This window comes from Microchirus variegatus, assembly GCF_963457635.1.
Source record: "Microchirus variegatus genome assembly, chromosome: 3".
Classification (NCBI taxonomy): Eukaryota; Metazoa; Chordata; class Actinopteri; order Pleuronectiformes; family Soleidae; genus Microchirus; species Microchirus variegatus.
In genome coordinates this window covers 30808394-30831691 of record NC_139804.1, presented here as the reverse complement: position 1 = coordinate 30831691, position 23298 = coordinate 30808394, and the positions used below count along the sequence as shown (strand labels likewise).

Here is a 23298-nt window from a genome sequence, read left to right as displayed (position 1 = left end):
TCAAATCTGTTTGCATCAAAGAAGGTCAATAACATGCTGCTGGGTAGGTTCTTTATGACTTTTGGCCACATTGCATTTCCCATGTTAAATACAGGGGGGTATTTGAAGTAGGATTTTCCTCCTGGGAGCTCTTTTCATATAATAAATCATCGTCCATCAGCACTGCAGCAGAAAAGCCCACTACCACAATCCATCATCTACAAAACAGCACATTCAAATAAACAACAGGTTTTCATGTCCTTCAATTGTTTCTCATGGACCATATGCTATAGTGTTTTCTTTTTACTTTTCTGTAAGAAGCCTTTGAAGAAAAGACTACAAAGCACATGATTTGTTTTTGTTTCTGTGAAACATACCATTTATCTTTGAGACCTACTAATTATATTTCATTAAAATGATCTGATCCATTGGTCTGGACTTCACATGCACTAAACAACTCGGTGGTCCGATTGATGCTTAAGCCTCACTTTACATATTTACATAACAGGACATTCCAGGCCAACGTCTCCTACAGAGCAGATCTCAGATCCTGCACGAGCTGTAGGTCGACATCAAAACACCACAAGAGCATTTTTTTATCAGTGGAGCAGGAAATGCCAAAGAAGCAGCTGTCGACAAAGTCAAATGTGTTGTTATTAACGAAGCCTTAATGTTCCCGTCTGCATTCCATTGTTCAATTGTCCCTGTTCATGTAGATATTATGAATGGATTCAGTCAGGAAGTCTTTAGAGCTAATCAAGCTGGAGTTGTTTTACTGTATATGAAGGCTCATTTGTCCCAGAGTTTTCCCATGTATCTCGCTGCAGCTGCATGGTTCCAGCCGCACTGTGGTTTCAGCTGCTCTGACGCTCATTGCTTTTCATCACAGTCAAACTCTGCTGGCCGTCGCTGATGATATAAGGTTACTTCCACTAAAATGTCACTTTGGCCAATTATAGAAATTGTAATTGGCTCAGGTCTCAGCTGAGAATCACTCCAGTGGGACACTGTGTGTGTGTGTGTGTGTGTGTGTGTGTGTGTGTGTGTGTGTGTGTGTGTGTGTGTGTGTGTGTGTGTGTGTGTGTGTGTGTGTGTGTGTGTGTGTGTGTGTGTGTGTGTGTGTGTGTGTGTGTGTGTGTGTGTGTGTGCGTGCGTGCGTGCGTGCGTGCGTGCGTGCGTGTGTGTGTGTGGCTGCCTTGAGAACATGTGTGTAATTGATGTCAGAGCCCACTAGGGGGATCTTAGAGTTAATATTGGAGAATGAGGTGACAATTTAGTAAATCCTACATAAAGGTAGGCCACAGTTAAAGGTGTTTAGCTGCTTCCTTGTTTTTACCAGTTCCATGTTTGTTTGTTTTTTGGCTTTTCCATTAGCGATAGTACCTGGTACTTGGTACCTTCTTAGTACCTGCTCAGCTCAGCTGATACTATATGAGGCATCGTCACACTGACGGCCACTGAGTGTCGTCACTGGAAGAGTCATGACACAAGAATCAAACCGAACAATGCCAAACTGTAGATCAATCCCTTAGAAAAATCCTGTAGATGGGGGTAATCTTCAACATTTAGCACAGAAATGTCTAAAATCTCAACGAATCACAACCCGTTCAGTTGTATCAGATGGATGATGTGCTCAGGTCATGCAGGAAGTACTGAACGATTCTGTGAACAAATCTCTGAGTCTAATGATTCAGTACACGGAAAACAACTGCTTTACAAGTTTTTGTGTTTGTGTCGTGTATAAAATGACAGTCACGGCAGTTTCGTGCAGCCGTGCTACGATGACTCTGCCCACATTGAGGAGGTTCTATAGGAATTGGAAACCATACCAAAGTGTGCAGAGCCTGCCAATGCAGAGATGAGGCGTGAGGGAACTGGGTAGTGGAAAAGTTGCCATTAGTGACTTCTGCATGTGATACATAACAGCTTGACGTCCTTTTAGCTGTAGTCGAGATGTTTCAATGTAAGAAGTATAGCTGCCAGTGAGAGGCAGTTTTCACTGATCTCACTCATGTGTTTTATTTGTATCGCAACAAATCGACAACAAAACAGATTGAACTTGCAAAATCCAAGAGTGTGAGAGAAGTGTACGTCTCTTTTTAAAAGGATCGTATTATTAAAGCTCTTATTTTGAACTTTCAAACATTGTCAATGACTTCACGGTCAGTGACAACAGTCACTACATTAAACCCAGTCACCTGTTTTATTCTTGTGGCTGATCTGTTTGTCATTGGTTTTTGCAGAGACAATAATGCAACTAAATCATAGTGATTTCCATCCATTAATCTGTAACAGTTTCTTGTCCACAGCAGAATCTTTTTTTCTGTTTGTTTTTCCTGTCAGCTTTCATTATACGTAAAGAATGATTATACCTTTTGCTGGGTAAATATTTCTCTTTTCTCTCTGATTGTGTTGACTCATACACCCACCTCCAAGTCCACAGTTGGCCTTAATAACTACTGTAATAGCACTAAATGATCTGCTCTTTCATGTCTTGTGATTCCCGTGGGTACATGTCGTCTCTGATGACTGTGTTGACTGCTGATTGGCTTAGTCGAGCAACAACTTCACCTGCTTTGCAATTAATCTTTGGGAAACTGGTCTGAAGGAGTGACGCAAAAGAGCAATTCAGTTGGATTAAAATCATGGATAAATACTGTCTGTGTGTGAGAGCAGGACGGCTTAATTCTGTGGAACAAAGTACTGGGTGTGGACACGATCGGTGACTGGAAAGACTAATTTATATCAAGTGTTTTTCCTGCTGTGGAAACAAAAGCAGCTCTGGGTGAAACACATCAACAGATCTACTCTCACAACCAAACTTCACCAGAGTTCATCTTTATTTATCTTTGTGCGTCTGCGTTGTTGTGATATCGCTGACAGTGTTTACTTCTAGCCGACTCCAAAATTAAATAAAGAGTCGAGGAAAGGGTGCAGCAAAACATGTCATTGATCAATCAGCAGATTATTTTAATACTCATATAATCCTTTTAGGGACCCTTTAAGGGCGTTATGTTTTGTTATAGTTGCAGTAATAAATGGAACATTTGTCATTTTTTTCTTGCAACTTCAGCAACTTTTCTTTTCCAAAATCCTTAATATCAACAATGATCATATCACGGATCAATGCTCGCCTGGTTTAGAGGGACAGGAAAGAGGTTGAAGCTCAGGTGATGTTCAGGTGTGCGGGTGGAGCTGCAGAAATGCTCTGCAACAGTTGTTTAAATGTAAGTTTGTAATGCAGTACAGTAGGAGATTTGATGACGGATGAGCGACATTCAGGTCCATAAATATTGGGACTTTTTTGGCTCTGTACACCACTACAAAGGATTTGAAATGAAACGAACAGGATGAGCTTTAACTGCACACTTTCAGCTTAAATTTGAGGGTAACAAAGAGTTTTTAAGGTAAATAAGTGGAATGTTATGCAATGGCCAAGTCAAATCACCTGATCTGAACCCGGTTGAGCATGCATTTCACTTGCTGAAGACCGAACTGAAGGGAAAATGCCCCGAGAACTAGCAGGAACTAAATACCGTTGCAGCAGAGGCCTGACAGAGCATCGCCAGGGATGAAACTCAGTGTCTGGTGATGTCTATGCCTTCCAGACTTCAGGCTGGAATTGACTGCAAAGGATTTGCAACCAAGTATTCAACAGTGAAAGTTGGATTTATGATTGTTGAGTTTGTCCCATTACTTTTGGTCCCCAAAAAGTGGGAGGCACATATAGAAAGTGTTGTAATTCCTACACTGTTTGAAGCTGAAAGTGTGCAGTTTGAGCACACCTTGTTTGTTTCATTTCAAATCCATTGTAGTGGTGTATAGAGCCAAAAAGAAGAGAATTGTGTCCGTGTCCCAATATTTACGGACCTGACTGTAAGTGTCTTGCCTTGTGAGGTTGTATCCTAGACATTTCGTCGTCGTGTCGTTGTGCATGTGAATGTTTCTCCAAAAGACGAGCATCTTGGAGCATCTACTTGCATTTGAATGAGTTCTCCTTTAATGCTTAATGTGGTATGTGAAGACAAACACTGCCAGATAAATAGTTTATGATCCGCTCGATTAGTGAAGTCATTAGCGCAGCAGGCTGTGTTTAATAGATAATTTACGAGTGGAGCAGCTCGTGTCGCTCATCTCACAGTTTGGTGACAATTAATTTACAGTCCATGCTTTTTTTTCTCTCTTTTAATGTTGTTTGATCCATTCGACTCCAAACTAAAATATCTTGAGAATTGTGTATGAGAGCTGTTTAATTGTCTGCAGCTGTGAAAGTGTGTATTTCGTCGGTTGGTTGTTGTGTTGTTTGTGAACGGTGACGTGTTGCTCGTCAATGCTGCCGATCACTTCCCTCGGGCACCGAGCGGCTCGATGGGATGGAAGGACGTTGTGTCCTCTCGGTCAGGGGAGTATAAATGCTGCAGCCTGTTAGAGAGCGAGCATGAGGAGCAGATCACTCAGAGGCAAGAAGAAGAGACTGTGTACGCTGGTGAGAAGGTTCTAAAGGTGAGGCCCTGCATGGAGCGATGGAGAGCTACGCTCTGTGTTACAACTCTGACTTTATTGGGAACGAACGGAACTGTGCTTTAATGTTGTTTTCTGCTGTAGTGCGTAAGTTGTGATTTCCACGAGAGTGTAACCGATGTTGCTGAAAGATTTTTCCATGTCTCTTTGAGAAAGAAAGATGTCGTGAAATTCAACAGTAAACTTTGTGAGTGTTTTAGCCCCAAAGTTGTGTTTGAGCTTTGTGATCAGCCATCTTCCTCCATGTAGGTCACAGGATGCACCACGTCGGACATTGATCTCTGGATCTTTGGTCGTGAGCACAGGAAATCAGGTCACTGGTTTACTGATTTTCAGCTGTCAATGGCTTCTCTTCCGTTAAGCTTTAAATTGCAGCATGATTAAAACAAGGATGGAGGACATGGATCTTTTTTTTATGATTTTAGGAGAAGCTTTTTGACTCTGTTTGAACACAGATGGAAGGTTATCAAACTTGCATCAGGCCTTGAGTAGTTTCCAGTGAGGTTAACATGTAATGGCATGAAACAGTTGGTGATTCTTGACTGACTGACTTGACTAATGCATTGAAATTTTCATGAACCTTCTGAATGATTCTCTCATAATAATTAATTAAGTAAGTTCTCTGTGTCTTTTCAACTGAATTAAGACCATGTTGCACTGATGAATCCAAAAATGAGATCCATTTGACCTCAATCTGGTCAGGTTTCTTATGCTAATTTGATTTTGAAGAAACCGATCTTCTGACTAAATTGATTACACTTAGCCCAAACTTTATCCTGGTCACCAAGGTTAATAGCAAAATAATCATGGTAAGCACGCTTTATGAAACTTGTGACTAGATTCCTGTTAGGAACAATGGTGTATTCACCGCAGATGTAGCAGAATACGTAAAGCTTATTTTTGCAAGATCTTCTTGTCGAAGCCATTTCATTCACTTGTAATATATAAAAAAAAACAATAAGTCATAAGGTGGCGCATGCGAAATCTTCAGAGTTTGTTTATTGCAAGAAAGAATTCTGCATTATATGGCGTGAATATGTACATGTAAACAAAAATAACTTTGTAGCTTTGTTCAGAAAGTTCACCTGATTGAGCAAAACCAATGTGATCTTTGGATTCAGCACATCAAAATGATCCTAAATCAGTTTAAAAAACTTAAACAATACATTTGACCAGAGTTAAGTAACAGTCCGATCTGTTGCCACCGAAAGCGGCTGCAGCAGCGGTGAGGATAACGTTATAGGATCTAATAGAAGAGACAGGAGGCCAGAATGGACCAATAACATTATATTACAGTGAAAAGAAAGTGGAAACAACAGCTCCCAACAGGCCGTTACACATCGATCACTCCTCTTCAGTTGTCTCATCTGCTCTGCTTTGCTTTTATTTAATTTTTCTTTTCTTTTTTTTTTCCATCTTCCCCTTTGTCTTCATTGCTTGAACACATTCGCCCCTCTTGTCAAACCCCTTCGTTTCTTTTTGTTCCCTCATTCCAAAACCTGCACACAAGTCTGTTCCCTTCTGGTTGGAGATCGCAGAGTGCTCTGTTGCCCCAGTTGCAATGGAGGACAGTGACCACGAGGCCCACTCTTCATCAGACGAGCAGAACTGCTGCCCTGCCACCCCTGATCAGAGCAGGGACCATGACGGTGAACAGGTATTAATCATGTCAAAACCCCCTCAACTCCCCCTGAATCCTCCGTATCCAATCGCGATCTACTCGACTTCACCTGTTGAGCCTTTCAGGTCATTCTTATTCTGACCACAAGCTGCCACTTGGTGTTTGATGACGTGATTTGTCCCGGAAAGCTGTTGCACATTTACCCCTCATTACCGTCTACTGCGTATTGTACATAAACATGAGCAAGCACATGAGAGCAGAGTCACAGTCTGGACCTACAGATGAATCTTTAAATGGCCTCATTGCTTTCTCGGGGTCACTGCATTATTTATCTTTGTGCTCCAGTTACAGCTGCTGTTACTGCGATAAGCACAGCAGCTCAGACGTCAGCTGTGTTTCTCCTCATAGGTAAAGCTCTACTTTTTTCAGTTGTGAAGTGACCAGGAAGAGCCTTCATATGAGGACATTTAGGGCATATTTATCTCTATGAATGTACAATTACACGTTCATTCTATATTATTTTTTACAGAAATCCAACCACGTACAAAAATACTCCAACATAATTATCTTTGACGTGACTAAAATCTGCCTATTTGCAAGGAATACTCAACATCTGGCTCAAAAGACAGACATTCATTACCCTGTCTGTGTCTGAGCATAAACTTTAATACTTTGGTGGTTTTGACTGGGTTTTTAAACTTCCTGTGTCACCGAAAATGTTTTGTCATTAGATGACAAATATTGGTGCCCGAGTATCTATGCCAGTGAACCAAGAAACATGCAGCATCGTCTTTGACTGAGATCTAACGGTGCTCACGATTGGCTGCCTCGAGGCGCGCGGAAAGTTGTGACCAGAGACGGAGCTCATTTACTAAAGTTGAGGAGGAAGACGGGGCTTTTAACGCGTGTTCTGAGAGGCTGGTGCTTGTTTAATGAATGGAGGTAATGTGGAGAAGGTCTAAAGGGCACAGAAATGAGAAATTAGACTGCAAGAAGGTGACTGCACCAGCTAAAAACCAAAGATTTTCAGTCTAAAAACCTTTATCCAAGGCCCAGCCCTATCTGCATCTCCCCATGCATTATTTTTGTCTGCCATCTGTAAAGTACAATGCCTTCTTCTAAAGATGTTCTTTTTCTTATTCCCCGGATCACTGTCTCTTCCCTCCTCCACCTCTCCTCTGTCTTTGCCGCCACCTGTTTTTTTCACCCCGCTCCACCTCACTTCACTCTCTTCCACCGTGACGTCTCTCCAGCACTCGAGCCTGTCAGACGACTCAGAGGTAGAGAACATTATGCAAGACCCTCACCACCAGGGGGGGCACAGTCACCACCATCATCATCACCATCACCATGACCACCACCGTGGTGTAGAGCCTCATGATGCAGATGGGGGAGCTGTGGGTGAAGATCGTCCCCACACCCCGTCTTATTTGCAGCCCCCTGTGGCGACTAGTGCGCAGTCCGACTCGGGCTCAGAGCCCAGTTTGCCGCAGAGCAGGAGTTTGGAGTTTGACGTCTGTCCTCCCAGGCCCAAGAGCCCCTGGGGTCGATTCGATCCTTATGAAAATAACGAGGTAACACATGGGGCAGGAAAACCAAAGAGCTCTTAAGGTTCCAAAACATCAGTGTGCTGTGATGTGTTTGACAGTTCATCTCAAACTGCTGGTGTGAGAGCGTATCAGGTTCAGAAGAAAAAAGGTTGATTTGTGCTTGTTTTCTTTTAGTGGAAGAGTTTGAGTTATTTGAAGCGTTCTGGTGGTAACATTGTTTTTTTTGGCGGGGGGGGGGGATGCTCGATGGAAGGCATGGAAAAACACCTTTTGGTATTCTTACGTCGTTGTTCTGCTTTTTCAGGACCAGGACAAAGAATATGTTGGTTTTGCGACATTGCCAAACCAGGTGCATCGCAAGTCGGTGAAGAAGGGATTTGACTTCACGCTCATGGTGGCAGGTAAAGCCTTCATATTCACATAAGCAGACACTAGATCTTAGGCCTTTGACTTTGACTTAACTGACCGGAGTCATTTTGTCTTTGTTGTTTTTTGTTTGAAGGGGAGTCTGGCCTGGGAAAGTCCACTCTGGTCAACAGTCTGTTTCTCACAGATCTTTACAAAGATAGGAAGCTGCTTAACGCTGAAGGTGAGGAAAAGCTGTGGTTTTAGGATCAGCACATTACAATTTTTAGATAGATATTTCAATTTTATTTTTATTTTTGAAAGATAGCATTAGTTTAAAGGTCATTATGTAATATATCTAAAGTAACTGGCCATAAAATCCTCCTAATATGTCACAGAGACTCAGGAATAATGTTCATGTAACATATTGAACTCACCAACAACAACATTGCAGCCAAAACATTTGCATTAAAAAAAATATTTTGTGGACCACAAATCATGTTTATGTTTTGAAATGCATGTATGTGGCGCCACCTACCGCCATCTAGTAATCATTGCAGTCAGTAGAGTCTCAGCTGCCTGAGCTACAATGGCGGAGAAAATGAAACCTAAAAGACCTCGGTATTTTGAATTTGAGTGTAGTAACCGTTTTTGGCCACATTCTTACATATGGCGCCTTTAAAGTTGCATTATGTAATAAATCTAAAGCAACTGGCCATCAAATCCTCCTAATATGTCACAGAGACTCAGGAATAATGTTCATATAATAAACTGAACTCACCAACAACAGTACAGACAAAATATTTGCATTAAAAAAAATCTTTTGCAGACCGCAAATCATGTTTATACATGTGGCGCCACCTACCGCCGTCTACCAATCATTGCAGTCAGTAGAGTCTCAGCTGCCGAGCAACCATGGGTTGCCAGTTACGTCTGAGCTACAATGGCGGAGAAAACGAAACCTAAAACACCTCGGTATTTTTGAATTTGAGTGTCGTAACCGTTTTTGGCCACATTCTTACATATGGCACCTTTAACTTTCACTCTGCAATAGAATCAAAATGTGAGCGTTAATGTCGGATTTAGTGCCATCTAGGGGTAAAGTTGCATATTGCAATCAACTGAATCCGCGTACAATACGGCAGACTTCTGCTGTGGCAAGAAAACTATACATATAGAATTTTTTTTGATGATAATATTTTAATGAAAGTACAGCTCAAATATTATATTACATTTTCTCATGCTGGACCTTTAATGATAAGAACCGCAAGGATAAAACCATTGAAATTATTACATTTGCAAAGAATATAGAACAACAACAAAACTGCAATTAAATTGCATTCCTTTCTGTTTGGATATTTGTTTTACTGTGGTTTGTGTTTGTGTTTGTGTTTGTGTTTGTGTTTGTGTTTGTGTTTGTGTTTGTGTTTGTGTTTGTGTCTGTCCTCCAGAGCGAATCACACAAACAGTAGAAATCACCAAACACACAGTGGACATCGAGGAGAAAGGTGTCAAATTGAAGCTCACCATCGTGGACACGCCTGGGTTTGGAGATGCTGTCAACAACACTGAATGGTACGCATCAAATGTCTTTTTATGAATGACACTTCATTAGTCTGAATGAACCTATGAATCTTCACGGAGAGCAACTGGATGACCTTATTTTTAAAAGCCGCTGTTTCCACAGAATAACTCTGTGTGTGTGTGTGTGTTTCTGCTGTAGCTGGAAGTCAGTCGCCGACTACATTGACCAGCAGTTCGAGCAGTACTTCAGGGACGAGAGCGGCCTCAACCGCAAGAACATCCAGGACAACCGCGTACACTGCTGCCTCTATTTCATCTCGCCCTTCGGTCACGGGTACGACGACAAACCTGCAGGATCCCTCCTCGGCCTCCAGCAATGAAGACAACAACAGGAAGCTCGTCTCCCTGTTGTTGTTGATGACCATTACCTTCACGTTTCCTGAAGAGCATTCATCGCAGTTTAATTCGCCTTAGTCGAGCTCACGTAGCAAGCAGAATAATTTACTTTAAACATCTACTGCTTGCTTTCAAAGATTCTGCCCCATAAATTGTTAATGTTGGAGGAAGCCGTTCTCTGCTTCTCCTTCAGGTGCCTTTACATCTGCTGCAGTGCTTCTGCTTTAATCAGATGTTTGGAGTGCTGATGGTGGTGCTTTTCAGCGCATTTGTCAACTCTCACTGTTCCACATTACTGCACACACTACTGTGCCATAAACCCCCAGCAATGCTGCAGTGCTTTGTTTGAAACGTCTGTTAGTTAGTGGAGGAAATGCTCCCCCTGTTGACGAGCTTCAGTCATTACTTCTCAAAACACAGTGAGGTCACTTAGAGAGCAAACATCTGCCACCAGTGCACCGCGAACATTGTGTTACTGCCAAAAGTCTAATTTCAAAGGGTCTAAATTATATCACAATCCAGAATTAGGTGTTCGTGTTCTTCCCAGAGCATATTTGGAAATGTTAATTGAATACAACAATTAAAAATGTCACATCATTTAAAGAGTGTAGATTATGAGAGTATTTATTACACAGACACAAAGAGTGTTATTTTTCGTGTCTTTTATTTCCTCCAGCCTTCGACCTTTGGACGTGGAGTTTATGAAAGCTCTGCACGAGAAAGTCAACATCGTCCCTGTTTTGGCCAAAGCCGACACGCTCACCCCGAGTGAAGTCAAGAAAAAGAAAATCAAGGCAAGAGACGACTTTCAGGAAAATGTTCTGTCCTGGACAGGGTTTTGAAACTGAAATGTCACAGCGGACGTGTGTGTTATTGTTGTTGTTGTTGTTGTTGTCGTCGTCACTCTGCAGATCAGAGAGGAGATCGAGCAGTACGGTATCAAGATATACCAGTTCCCTGACTGCGACTCTGACGAGGACGAGGAGTTTAAGCAGCAGGACCTGGAGTTAAAGGTGAGAGTTACATCTGTCATCTGTCGTTTCTACAGACCGAGCTGTGCTTCAGTTAGTCAACAAAGTGAACATCTACAGGGAAAGTGACAGGCAAACATCATCCTCAGGGTGTCCACGGGGTCTTAAAATGTATTAAAAGTTGATCATTCAATTTTTGCGAGAATTAAGGACCTTAAAAAGTATTTAAAAAATCTTCATCATGACGTATTACATCACATGTCAAACTCAAGGCCCGGGGGCCAGATGTGGCCCACGTCATTTTATGTGGCCCGCGAGTGATTGAATTGGTCTTATAAATCTGTGTTAAAATAGGTCTATGCTGCGTTAAGGCGTGTGTTGACCACACTAACTACAAACTACATTTCCCACAATGCATGGTGATTGCGTTACCCGCAAAGTGGCGGCACCGCCACTAGATCACAGTGTATCATAGGATATGCATCATGCTACGAGTGAAATTGAATAAGTAATAAATACAATAAATAAATACTTAAATTGAATAAGTAATAAATAAAGTTATTTAGCAATATGTTACAGAGTAGTTACCTTTATTTTACATTATATTTCGTTAAATTTATTCTGTATGGTAGTTACATCTGGCCCTTTGAGGGTAACCATTATGCTGCAGTGGCCTTCAATGAAAATGAGTTTGACACCCCTCTATTACATCTTGTCCATAGAGTTTGACTGCAAAAAGTATGCTGCGTTTGTTTAAAACAACAATGCACAGGCATGCTCGGCCTGCAAGATCGGCTCGTAAAATGTGTTACGCACCTTGCGACAGCGAACGAGCTCCTCCTAGCGCAAAATAATATCCGAAATTGCACAAAATAAACTCCATGGTTGTGCTCTATAGATTTAATTGCAAACTACGTTAACTACTGTAAGTTGTAAGTTAAATATGTGTTTGCAGATCACAGCCTGAAGTGGCGATAAGGTCTTAAAATATTTTGAGAAGGTCTTGAAATGGACTTCAGGATGCATATACCTCCATATACCCCGATCTGAAAACTGGACGTGTTACTCGATAAACAAAAAAGTAGGACTAATGGCATGTTTAATGAATCAAGGCAATCTCTCCACCTCTGAAACTCTGTGCTGCACACCTCTCCCATTTTAATTGAATGACTTTTTGTGTTCCCCACACCAGGAGAGTATTCCCTTCGCGGTGATCGGCAGCAACACGGTGGTGGAGGCCAAAGGGAAGAGGGTGCGGGGTCGTCTATATCCCTGGGGCATCGTTGAAGGTCGAGCACATCACTTCACATCTCTACTTGCATATTATTATTATTATAATTATTATAATATTTAGATCAGTGAATCCTCCGGTGATTAACTGATCCTCACGTTGTGTTTTGCAGTGGAGAACTCGGCGCACTGTGACTTCGTGAAGCTGAGGAACATGCTCGTTCGCTCGCACATGCAAGACCTCAAGGACGTGACCCGAGAGACTCACTACGAGAACTACAGAGCCCAGTGCATCCAGAGCATGACCCGCATGGTCGTGAAGGAACGCAACCGCAAGTATGAGAAAGAAAGATACTCTAATCCATCAAGATTATATAGACCACTTTTAAGTGTAGACGATTACATTTTTGGACACCAGAAGTACTGTACATACAGTATTTATAGGTAGTGAAAATATCTGTCACTGTGTTTAAAGTTACAGTGAACCATGTAAAACTTCTGATATTTGTTCTCGATGTTATTATTCTGGGGGTCGTACCTATGTTCCCCGGGTCCTATGTTCCCCCGTTTTTCCCAAAAAAGGTCCACTTTGTATGTGACAGGGAAACAAAGGACCCTTTTTTTGAAAAAGGGTAGGGTTAGGATTAGGGTTAGGGTTAGAGAAAGGGTCCTATGTTCCCCGGTCACATACAAAGCGGGGAACATAGGACCCGGGGAACATAGATACGGTCCCTTATTCTGCAACACAGAAACTGTGTTTTTATGATGCCATCCTTCATCGTAAAATCAGATCTATCGAGCAACACTATCAGACTGAAGGAGTGTTTGCAACTTAGCTTCTGCTAGCTAACCAAGTCTTCGTACCAGCTGCCTAGCTAATTTAGCGTTAGCAGATATAGTCCTGCAGCAGGGGGAGGATCGGCTAGCTTATCCCTAGTTAGCCGCAGTTTGCTGTTGCTGTAACTGAATGCTGTTGCTGTAGCTGTTGCTGTAGCTGTTGCTTCCGTCTGTCTTCACCAAACACTTCACCAAATCACTTCCTGCATGCAGCGTGGGAATGCTCCATCCACATTCAATACATAGACTTTGTCCTGCACTTTTAACTTCCTGTTTTGTTTTCTTCAGTTAGACCGATATCGTGATGCATCGATGTACGATTGTCTTGCAGTATATTGATTATCCCAGAGTCGGCGTATCGTGAAAGCATGCATCGCGCATCGCGTCACATCGCGAGGTCCCCTGTGTTTCCCGTCACCTGAGACGTAACCGGACGCTTGTTTGAATTTAAAAGTAATGCATGCACGGTTGTACGTTAAAATGCATGTCGCTGGTTTGCAGTGTTTGCTCTCCACAAACTCCACAAACGCCACAGACTCCTCTCAGCCTGTGAGGATGAGCTGAGGTTCCCTGCACAGACAAACCACATTCACAAACTTGTGTCATGTGTGTAGATAATAACCTGTCAGTACTCTGAGGGGGATTTGTGTTGACATTTCCAAAAAAAAAAAAACAACATCTGATAGCCCATTGTTTAACTTCTGTACAACTTGAATCCCCCTCCCCCCCCTGCAGTAAATTAACCAGGGAGAGCGGTACAGACTTCCCCCTCCCTGCGGTGACCGGAGGGACAGACAGCGAGACGGAAAAGCTCATCCGGGAGAAAGACGACGAGGTACGGCCGCCAGACCACGAACCGGAGTCGCATCAGTGCGACCGCAGCAGCACTGAGCGCCACGAGCTCCGAGCCGAGGCCGAGCCTCGCGTGATGAAGGACGAAGCTCTCTGAGTGTCTTTGTCTCACAGAATCTTTGTTTGAAACACACTCGGGTCATGTTTTCTGAAGCTGACGATGAGCAGCTTTAAAAAAACAAAACAAAAAAAAACATGAATTAGTGCTAGACGTACGCTGCTCCACACCCTGTACACATGGTTCTCACACTGAGGGAAATCAGAAATACACGGAGTGGAGCTGAGGAGTCAGAACTTAATAATCGATGAAATAATAATAAATAGTCACCTTATCTCTCGCTCCATCTTAACCTAATGTCACTGTAGCCGTGTGTGAAGAGGAGGACGATGAGAGAACAACAGATTTTGCTCGGCCTGTTTACACCTCTGTATTTAAACGTTAGTGATAATGGTTTCTCTGGTGATGCTTTGGTATAAAACCACTGACCTTTTATCCTCACTCATCACCCTGGACCTTTGAACTCTAGGTACAAAGAGTTTTATTCATTCATTAGTTTATTAGTTAGTTAGTTAGTTATTTGTTATGTAAGCTCCGCCCTCTAAAAGCGCTCATAGGTAACTTTTTATTTTAAAGGCACCATATGTAAGAATGTGGCCAAAAACGGTTACTACACTCAACATTCAAAGTACCGAGGTCTTTTAGGTTTCGTTTTCTCCGCCATTGTTGCTCAGGCAGCTGAGACTCTACTGACTGCAATGATTGGTAGACGGCGGTATGTGGCGCCACATGCATGATTTCAAAACATAAACATGATTTGCAGTCTGCGAAATATTTTTTTTTAATGCGAATATTTTGGCTGTATTGTTGTTGTTGGTGAGTTCAGTTTGTTATATGAACATTATTCCTGAGTCTCTGTGAAATATTAGGAGGATTTTTAGGAGATTTATAAGATTTTATGATAGATTTATTATATAATGCACCTTTATGCAACACAGGTAATATAGTCACTGCATGCTCTTTACTCGTCATATAAGAAGACTTGTACGGTGGCCGTCAGGGGCAAACGCACTGCAAATCCCAAAACACCAGCAAAAAAGAAAACGCCATTTTGTTATTTGCTTGTGTTTTCTTATTTGCTGGTGTTTTGGGGTTTGCAGTGCGTTTGCCCCTGTCAGCCACCGTAGACTTGTGCCCTGACAGCAGAAAATGGATAGGTGGAAAACGGAAGGTTGTTAACTTTTGTCCCTTTTTTATTTTTTAGCCTGACATTAAACCTCGATTCAACAACGTTTGTATTAAAACTCACCTGAGGGAGGTTTTGAAGTTGTTTAAGTACCCGAGTATCAACATAATAGATTTTAGTTTGTTAGAAGGAATGATCCTAGAGGAAAATATTTTAAATAGTGACTCTGAACAACCACGTTCGTTCTCATTGTGAGTTAAAACAAGTAAAGACGGATAAAGAAAGACATTCATCACTCCACACGGTGTTTGTGTCCATAAATCCATTAAATTATTTTGTCAAATAAAGAGATCATTTGTGCCCACTTGTTTTTCTACTCTTTTTTTTTTTTTGGTAACATCTGTAACATCATTCTCGATAAGAACAGTACATTTGCTCGCAAATAACAAGCTGCACATCATACAAATTCAACAAAAAAAGCATCGTGGAGGTCACGTGATCTAGAAAGGACGGTCTCCTCTGGTGCATGTTATTGATTTTCTGTTTGTGCGGTCATGCGTGAGCACACCGAGTCTACACCTCGATGCGTTTCTAACCTCTGATCTCTTGTCTCGTCACAGCTGAGGCGGATGCAGGAGATGCTGCAGAGGATCCAGGATCAAATGCAGACTCAAAAAGATTCCTATTGACACAGGACAGCAGTCGCACTCTACGTACGTTTCGCTCTTTCACTGGGATTTAAAGAAAAAAAAAGAAAAGCTAATTCCCCTCCAGAACACCGACCTCCCCCTTCATCAGCGACCGCTCACACGTGGATGACGGAGCTGCGAGGAGGACGACGCCGCGGCGGTAAGACGGTCTGACGTTTGTCCTCAATCTGTGACATTAACGACTCCACCCCCACGAAGACCAGGTCTGATGTTTGTTTGAATTTCTCAGTCTCAGTTAGATCACATATCTGAACTTTACGTAGCCACATGATTGCAGGGTTTTTTTTAAATGAGGTTTACATCATCATGTTCTGGTGACCTGCTCAGATTTGATTATCTTATTATGAGTGTTTCTTTTCTTCATATACTGTTGTAATTTAATTTTCTACCCTATTTTAATAATCATCTACTTGCTGACTTTTATTTAACGACACACTTTGCAGCACCGCTCGACGCCGTATGGACGACGCGTGGACGATTGTAGTCTGTGGGTTCGTTTGGTTTAAACCTTCGCGTGACGGTTGTTTCATTTAAAGTCTGTGTGTTTAGTGGCGTCTGCATGTTTGGCCTCTGCTGCCTCACAGTACGGACGTGAACCAGGCGTCACAGTCCATTTACTGATTTAATATTCATTTTATCCCCCCCAAAAACGACGTTTTTCCACAGCAAACCCTTCCCATTTGCTGGTGATGTGACCACAAACTGACTTTGTGAAGACAAAACCCTCGTTGACATGAGCTGAGTGACTGCATCAGACGCCATGCAGTGTATTTATTTAGTTTTCTGTTGTGATCGCTCAGTTATTTATGGGCAAAGAAAACGTGTTCTGTCCAAGGATTTGGATTTATTTTAATATTAATTTGGTTGGTTAAAATGTTATCTTTACTTTAAAAAAAACTGAAATCTTATAACCAAGGCCAACAATGACAAAATTAAGGTTTGTTTTTTTTTATTGACGTGAACAATATTGTTTTGCTAATATTTAATCAAAGCTGAGTGTCATGATCAGGAGTGCTGAATCAAACTTGATTTTCTTCTAATAATTTCTAGTACAAAAAACTTTTATTTTTTATTTTTTGGTAATTGGACGACTCTGCCATGTCACGTGACCTTTGTTTAAAAACACAACATTCCTCGAGGTTATGTCACAGTCAGGTGTTTGTTTTGTTTTTTGTATTTTTTGGCTTTTGCTATTCTACTTTTGAAATATTTATGTGATGAATTTATAAGTGAAAATGCATATGAAGAGGACAACATGTACAAATTCTAATATTGTAATAAAATATGCTTAAAATTGTATGTCTCCATCGCTTGGTATGCACCAACTGCCTTCTTCGGTCAGTGTGTGTGGCAGCGATTTTGACGATGTTGAAATCATACAGAAAACTAATGTATAGATCAGTCACATGGACAAATTGATTGTCTTTTATCATTGTTAGTATTTTACTTGTCAATGAGCTTCCCCTGACCACACTTCACTGCCCCACACACACACACACACACACACACACTGAATGAAAGATTACTTTTCATGTATTGATGTGCAGAGAAGTCACAAATACATGATCACTGACTTTGTCACATACAGTTCTGAAAGTGTGGTAAATCATGCCTTTATTTATAGGCACCATATGTAAGAATGTGGCCAAAAACAGTTACAATCAAATCCAAAATACCGAGGTCTTTTAGGTTTTGTTTTCTCCGCCATAGTAGCTCAGACATAACTGGCAACCCGAGGAGACTCTACTGACTGCAATGATTGGTCGACGGCGGTAGGTGGCACCACATGCCAAAACATGATTTCAAAACATAAACATGATTTGCAGTCTGCAAAAGATTTTTTTAATGCAAATATTTTGTACTGTACTGTTGTTGTTGGTGAGTTCAGTTTGTTATATGAACATTATTCCTGAGTCTCTGTGACATATTAGGAGGATTTTATGGCCAGTTGATTTAGATTTATTACACAATGAACCTTTAAATTTTTGTCCAATTTTGGACAACTTAAAGTATGACTTTTTTGTCAAATTTTGAACGAAATCAAATATGACTTTTTTTGTCAGATTTGGACGGCATACTAAAGTCTGACTTTTTTGTCAAATTTTAGAAATTAAGTATGACTTTTTTTGTCAGATTTTGGACGACATACTAACTTATGACTTTTTTGTCAAATTTTGAACGAAATTAAGTACAACTTTTTTTTCACATTTTGGACGGCATACTAAAGTATGACTTTTTTGTCAAATTTTGAACGAAATTAAGTATGACTTTTTTTGTCAGATTTTGGACGGCATACTAAAGTATGACTTTTTTTATAAAATTTTGGACATACTAAAGTATGACTTTTTTTATCAAATTTTGGACGACATACTAACCTATGACTTTTGTCAAATTTTGGACGGCATACTAACCTATGACTTGTTTGTCAAATTTTGGACGAAATAAAGTATGACATTTTTTGTCAGATTTTGGACGAAATAAAGTATGACATTTTTTGTCAGATTTTGGACAGCATACTAAAGTATGACCTATGACTTTTTTGTCAGATTATGGATGGCATACCAAAGTATGACTGTTTGTCAAATTTTCGAAATTAAGTATGACTTTTTTTGTCAGATTTTGGACGACATACTAACTTATGACTTTTTTGTCAAATTTTGAACGAAATTAAGTACAACTTTTTTTTCACATTTTGGACGGCATACTAAAGTATGACTTTTTTATAAAATTTTGGACGACATACTAAAGTATGACTTTTTTATAAAATTTTGGACGACATACTTAAGTATGACTTTTTTGTCAAATTTTGAACGAAATTAAGTATGACTTTTTTTGTCAGATTTTGGACGGCATACTAAAGTATGACTTTTTTTATAAAATTTTGGACATACTAAAGTATGACTTTTTTATCAAATTTTGGACGACATACTAACCTATGACTTTTTTGTCAAATTTTGGACGGCATACTTACCTATGACTTGTTTGTCAAATTTTGGACGAAATTAAGTATGACATTTTTTGTCAGATTTTGGACGGCATACAAAAGTATGACTTTTTAAAAAAAAAAAAAAATTTGGACGACATACTAAAGTATGACTTTTTTATCAAATTTTGGACGACATACTAACCTATGACTTTTTGAAGACATACTAACCTATGACTTTTTGGTCAAATTTTGGACGACATACTAACCTATGACTTTTTTGTCAGATTATGGATGGCATACCAAAGTATGACTGTTTGTCAAATTTTAGAAATTAAGTATGACTTTTTTTGTCAGATTTTGGACGACATACTAACCTATAACTTTTTTATAAAATTTTGGACGACATACTAAAGTATGACTTTTTTTTTTTTTTTTTTTTTGGACGACATACTTAAGTATGACTTTTTTGTCACATTTTGGACGGCATATTAAAGAATGACTTTTTTATCAAATTTCGGACGACATACTAAAGTATGACTTTTTTATCAAATTTTGGACAACATACTAACCTATGACCTTTTTATAAAATTTTGGACGACATACTAACCTATGACATTTTTGTCAAATTTTGGACGACATACTAACCTTTGACTTTTTTGTCAAATTTTGGACGGCATACTTAAGTATGACTTTTTTGTCAAATTTTGAACAAAATTAAGTATGACTTTTTTTGTCAGATTTTGGACGGCATACTAAAGTATGACTTTTTTTAAATAAAATTTTGGACGAGATACTAAAGTATGACTTTTTTATCAAATTTTGGATGACATACTAACCTATGACTTTTTTGTCAAATTTTAGAAATTAAGTATGACTTTTTTTGTCAGATTTTGGACGACATACTAACCTATGACTTTTTTATCAGATTATGGATGGCATACTAAAGTATGACTTTTTTGTCAAATTTTAGAAATTAAGTATGACTTTTTTTGTCAGATTTTGGAAATTAAGTATGACTTTTTTTGTCAGATTTTAGAAATTAAGTATGACTTTTTTGTCAAATTTTGGACGGCATATTAAAGTATGACTTTTTTACCAAATTTTGGACAACATACTAACCTATGACTTTTTTATAAAATTTTGGACGACATACTAACCTATGACATTTTTGTCAAATTTTGGACGACATACTAACCTATGACTTTTTTGTCAAATTTTGGACGGCATACTTAAGTATGACTTTTTTGTCAAATTTTGAACAAAATTAAGTATGACTTTTTTTGTCAGATTTTGGACGGCATACTAAAGTATGACTTTTTTTTAATAAAATTTTGGACGAGATACTAAAGTATGACTTTTTTATCAAATTTTGGATGACATACTAACCTATGACTTTTTTGTCAAATTTTAGAAATTAAGTATGACTTTTTTTGCCAGATTTTGGACGACATACTAACCTATGACTTTTTTATCAGATTTTGGACGGCATACTAAAGTATGACTTTTTAAAAAAAAAAAAAATTTGGACGACATACTAAAGTATGACTTTTTTATCAAATTTTGGACGACATACTAACCTATGACTTTTTTGAAGACATACTAACCTATGACTTTTTTGTCAAATTTTGGACGACATACTAACCTATGACTTTTTTGTCAGATTATGGATGGCATACCAAAGTATGACTGTTTGTCAAATTTTAGAAATTAAGTATGACTTTTTTTGTCAGATTTTGGACGACATACTAACCTATAACTTTTTTATAAAATTTTGGACGACATACTAAAGTATGACTTTTTTATTTTTTTTTATTTTGGACGACATACTTAAGTATGACTTTTTTGTCAAATTTTGGACGGCATATTAAAGAATGACTTTTTTATCAAATTTCGGACGACATACTAAAGTATGACTTTTTTATCAAATTTTGGACAACATACTAACCTATGACCTTTTTATAAAATTTTGGACGACATACTAACCTATGACATTTTTGTCAAATTTTGGACGACATACTAACCTTTGACTTTTTTGTCAAATTTTGGACGGCATACTTAAGTATGACTTTTTTGTCAAATTTTGAACAAAATTAAGTATGACTTTTTTTGTCAGATTTTGGACGGCATACTAAAGTATGACTTTTTTTTAATAAAATTTTGGACGAGATACTAAAGTATGACTTTTTTATCAAATTTTGGATGACATACTAACCTATGACTTTTTTGTCAAATTTTAGAAATTAAGTATGACTTTTTTTGTCAGATTTTGGACGACATACTAACCTATGACTTTTTTATCAGATTATGGATGGCATACTAAAGTATGACTTTTTTGTCAAATTTTAGAAATTAAGTATGACTTTTTTTGTCAGATCTTGGAAATTAAGTATGACTTTTTTGTCAGATTTTAGAAATTAAGTATGACTTTTTTTGTCAGATTTTGGACAACATACTAACCTATGACTTTTTTGTCAGATTATGGATGGCATACCAAAGTATGACTGTTTGTCAAATTTTAGAAATTAAGTATGACTTTTTTTGTCAGATTTTGGACGACATACTAACCTATAACTTTTTTATAAAATTTTGGACGACATACTTAAGTATGACTTTTTTGTCAAATTTTGGACGGCATATTAAAGAATTACTTTTTTATCAAATTTCGGACGACATACTAAAGTATGACTTTTTTACCAAATTTTGGACAACATACTAACCTATGACTTTTTTATAAAATTTTGGACGACATACTAACCTATGACATTTTTGTCAAATTTTGGACGACATACTAACCTATGACTTTTTTGTCAAATTTTGGACGGCATACTTAAGTATGACTTTTTTGTCAAATTTTGAACAAAATTAAGTATGACTTTTTTTGTCAGATTTTGGACGGCATACTAAAGTATGACTTTTTTTTAATAAAATTTTGGACGAGATACTAAAGTATGACTTTTTTATCAAATTTTGGATGACATACTAACCTATGACTTTTTTGTCAAATTTTAGAAATTAAGTATGACTTTTTTTGCCAGATTTTGGACGACATACTAACCTATGACTTTTTTATAAAATTTTGGACGACATACTAAAGTATGACTTTTTTATTTTTTTTTATTTTGGACGACATACTTAAGTATGACTTTTTTGTCAAATTTTGGACGGCATATTAAAGAATGACTTTTTTATCAAATTTCGGACGACATACTAAAGTATGACTTTTTTATCAAATTTTGGACAACATACTAACCTATGACCTTTTTATAAAATTTTGGACGACATACTAACCTATGACATTTTTGTCAAATTTTGGACGACATACTAACCTTTGACTTTTTTGTCAAATTTTGGACGGCATACTTAAGTATGACTTTTTTGTCAAATTTTGAACAAAATTAAGTATGACTTTTTTTTGTCAGATTTTGGACGGCATACTAAAGTATGACTTTTTTTAAATAAAATTTTGGACGAGATACTAAAGTATGACTTTTTTATCAAATTTTGGATGACATACTAACCTATGACTTTTTTGTCAAATTTTAGAAATTAAGTATGACTTTTTTTGTCAGATTTTGGACGACATACTAACCTATGACTTTTTTATCAGATTATGGATGGCATACTAAAGTATGACTTTTTTGTCAAATTTTAGAAATTAAGTATGACTTTTTTTGTCAGATTTTGGAAATTAAGTATGACTTTTTTTGTCAGATTTTAGAAATTAAGTATGACTTTTTTTGTCAGATTTTGGACAACATTCTAACCTATGACTTTTTTGTCCGATTTTGGACGGCATACTAAAGTATGACTTTTTTATCAAATTTTGGACGACATACTAAAGTATGACTTTTTTTTTTAATCAAATTTTGGACGACATACTTAAGTATGACTTTTTTGTCAAATTTTGGACGGCATATTAAAGTATGACTTTTTATCAAATTTTGGACGACATACTAACCTATGACTTTTTTGTCAAATTTTGAACGAAATTAAGTATGACTTTTTTTGTCAGATTTTGGACAGTATACTAAAGTATGACTTTTTTGTCAAATTTTGGACGGCATACTTAACCCTGTAAGACCCAAATTAAGAAAAACCTAAAAAAAAAATTATTTGACCATTCAGATGTTGTTGTAGGAGGCCTTAGATGCAGAAATCAAAGAGTTTTTGGAAAAAAAATGTTTATGTACGTTTTTAGAGAAACGTTGTAATTTTACAACGTTGGGCTTTGGTGGTAGCAGAATTTCTGTCTTTTGCTCACTTTGTCTGAACAACAATTCACAACAACTAAGGGTTTATTTGCAAGTTTGATTGCTAACTTAGCTCCATAAATGTATATAACATTTAAAAATAATCACACATTAGTCATATTTTTATGAAATCATTTATTAAAAATAAATACATAAATAAATAAACAGGATAAAACTTTTTCTAGCAACTTCTTCATTCCTTTTTTCTTTTCATGACAAACTTTCATTGTTAGTGAAAGACCTAAAAACAGTTCTTGTCCTCTGAAAAGCAAAGGCACTTGCTGCATTGTGGTGTTGGTGAATCCTTTATTGCAGCATCCTCTCCCTGTCTTCATGTCTTTAAGTACATCCAATAACAGGTGTGCACATCTCTTGGATGGTCTCTTCTGAGCATTCAGAGGC

General features: G+C 38.4%; 1 protein-coding gene across 2 annotated transcripts in view; it reads left to right on the top strand.

Moving 5' to 3' along the window:
* septin4b (septin 4b) overlaps positions 1–15764 on the top strand; it is a gene marked incomplete at its 5' end in the record, with an annotated part of 49840 nt that extends 34076 nt beyond the window's left edge. The window contains 12 exons of one of the 2 annotated variants that reach the window (XM_083887106.1): positions 6032–6157; positions 7375–7695; positions 7976–8072; positions 8174–8260; positions 9468–9591; positions 9740–9874; positions 10613–10730; positions 10848–10949; positions 12100–12196; positions 12311–12473; positions 13710–13809; positions 15631–15764. In XM_083887106.1, coding sequence (XP_083743232.1) covers positions 6032–6157; positions 7375–7695; positions 7976–8072; positions 8174–8260; positions 9468–9591; positions 9740–9874; positions 10613–10730; positions 10848–10949; positions 12100–12196; positions 12311–12473; positions 13710–13809; positions 15631–15699 — 1539 coding nt within the window. In that variant the 3' untranslated portion in view covers positions 15700–15764. The remainder of the gene's footprint in view (positions 1–6031; positions 6158–7374; positions 7696–7975; positions 8073–8173; positions 8261–9467; positions 9592–9739; positions 9875–10612; positions 10731–10847; positions 10950–12099; positions 12197–12310; positions 12474–13709; positions 13810–15630) is intronic. The other variant, XM_083887107.1, reaches the window with a different exon arrangement.
* Positions 15765–23298: the final 7534 nt, after the last annotated feature.